Source organism: Bison bison, unplaced genomic scaffold (assembly GCF_000754665.1).
Source record: "Bison bison bison isolate TAMUID 2011002044 unplaced genomic scaffold, Bison_UMD1.0 scf7180017848658, whole genome shotgun sequence".
NCBI classification, from domain to species: domain Eukaryota; kingdom Metazoa; phylum Chordata; class Mammalia; order Artiodactyla; family Bovidae; genus Bison; species Bison bison.
Genome location: NW_011479231.1, coordinates 295 through 2,413, shown reverse-complemented (window position 1 = coordinate 2,413; position 2,119 = coordinate 295). Strand labels below are relative to the sequence as shown.

General features: G+C 46.7%; 1 protein-coding gene across 1 annotated transcript in view; it reads right to left on the bottom strand.

Moving 5' to 3' along the window:
* Window positions 1-1,829, bottom strand: part of LOC104992713 (E3 ubiquitin-protein ligase HUWE1-like) — a gene marked incomplete at both ends in the record, with an annotated part of 8,240 nt that extends 6,411 nt beyond the window's left edge. Inside the window, 3 exons of the mRNA XM_010845685.1 lie at window positions 608-725; window positions 990-1,235; window positions 1,636-1,829. Of these exons, the coding sequence (XP_010843987.1) occupies window positions 608-725; window positions 990-1,235; window positions 1,636-1,829 (558 nt within the window). The remainder of the gene's footprint in view (window positions 1-607; window positions 726-989; window positions 1,236-1,635) is intronic.
* Window positions 1,830-2,119: the final 290 nt, after the last annotated feature.

Genomic DNA, 2,119 nt, shown 5'->3' with positions numbered 1-2,119 from the left:
AGAATCCCAAGGACAAAGGAGCCTGGTGGGCTACAGTCCATGGGATTGCAAAGAGTTAGACATGACTGAGTGACGAACACTACTACTACTGGGAAAGGTAGGTCATTCACTACCAACTCTAAATTTTCCCCATGTCCATCATATAGGGGCCCACAGACATTATGGCATGGAATTTCTGCAACGAGCAGGTAATCATGTGTAGGTGCACAGAAAGGAAGAGAAGAGTAAAAAATGACAGGAGAGTTGTGGAGGCCTTCTCGACCCTTCCAAGCCTTGCTGTAAATATACTATGGCTACCTGCATCTCCTGTATTACCCCAAAGGATAGACAGGTATTTTAGAATTCATGTGGTTAAACAAAGGCTTGCATTTCTCTGATGGAAGAACAGAGACTAGGTTGAAGAGCACCAAGGGATATTTAGGTACAGTGGCACTTGGTGGCAAAGATGAGTCTCTTCCCCCTGCTTAGCACCATTCCAATCCAAGGGCTGCCACCGAGGAAAACTTCTTTCTCTGGAAACATCACCCCCGGAGGATGTTTGGCTCCTTTTTGGGAGGGGAGATACTATTTAGAAAGCACCCCCCCCCCAAACATCCAGGGCACATACTTGCGCTTGACATCGAAGTCGAGGACACGAATGTAGTCTACCAGGACAGCAAAAGGCCCATCAGCGAGGTGGGTGGTGGACTGCCGTAGGATCTGGTTTAACACAGTGCGATGAGTCTCTGAGGGGAGAAAGGACAGCAGGAATCAGCACATCATGGGTCACGGAAGAAGGGACGTAAGTCAATCAGTCAGCAACTCTTCCTTGTTTCAGGGAAAAAAAGTGTGGCACAAAAAGACTTCCAGACCCAGTCCCTAACTCATTAGCCTCACTTTCCAGTACACACACACACTCACCCTGCAAATCAGCTGACAACAAAATACATGAAATGACCCTGTAGAAAAATGAAGCCTTCTATATTTGGGGGCCTAAGAGTTCCCTGTACCTGCAAAACGAAGAAACTTCTGTGTGTCAGGGGGCAGGCTTGAGGAGATGTGCATAGATGAGGGCTCCCGGGAGAAGAACGGGTCAAGGGAGGAAGGAGTGGCTGGGGTTAAAGGGGCAGGGGAGAGTGGAGGTGGCTCGTCCTTGATGTGTGCCAGCTGGCTCTCACGGGTGTCCCGGACAGGAGGCTTGCTCTCCCGCTCTGTTGCATGGACCAGAAAGAAGGCCTCGACAGCAGGTTGTAGCACTGGGGGTAGGAATGATACAGGACAGTGACATTTTACTTTATAAACTTTAACATATAAACCTCTTCCCCCTCAGAATCAAATTTCAGAACTACTAGATGAAAACTTGCAGGAGATACATAATGGTGCCACAGAGGAAGTCAGAGCTTCCAAAGAAAAATGGGATAGACAACCAGTTATAAAGATTCCCCTAGTCTAAAGAGTAAAAGATAAGAGCTACCAAAAGAGAAAGCAAATCTTTTTTTTTTTTTTTCCTGATAATGAAGTTGGGAGAAAAAATCCTCTCCTTTGAACTCTCATGGAGACCTGAGGGAGAGGAGTAATCTGGAAGGAAGAAAATTAAGCTGGCAGAAAGGGCCCCAGAATAGATCAGCAGGCCTGGGCCATCAGGCCACAACTTACCTAGCACCGCATGCTGGTCATGGGATTCCTCCAGTTCCTTTAGACACTCTCCCAGCATGTCCCACAGCTCATCCAAGTTCAGCTGCTCACTGAGCAGGGGTAACTCAGGTGGCCTCTCCTCCTTCTCCTTCTCTCCCTGTGGAGTTCCATCTGAGCCTAGACAGCACACAGAGGAGAGATTCAGGAAGTTTTTTCTTCATTCAGACCAAATGCATAGGCCATTAGAAAGACCAAATAGATTGGTCCACTGGCCACTGAGTAACATCTGAAAGCAAGCTCTAGTCCTACACTGAATGGCATTTAAACGGAATAAAATTAATACAAGAAAAAGTCTGTCTAGTTGCACTAGACACTTTTCAAGTGCTCAATAGCTATATGGAGCTAATGGCTACTGCAGGAAAATTCTACCAGATAGTGTTGGTCTCCTCATTGCCTTATCAGCTCCCAGAAGACCTATGGATTATTAAATGATCTTGTTGTTGTT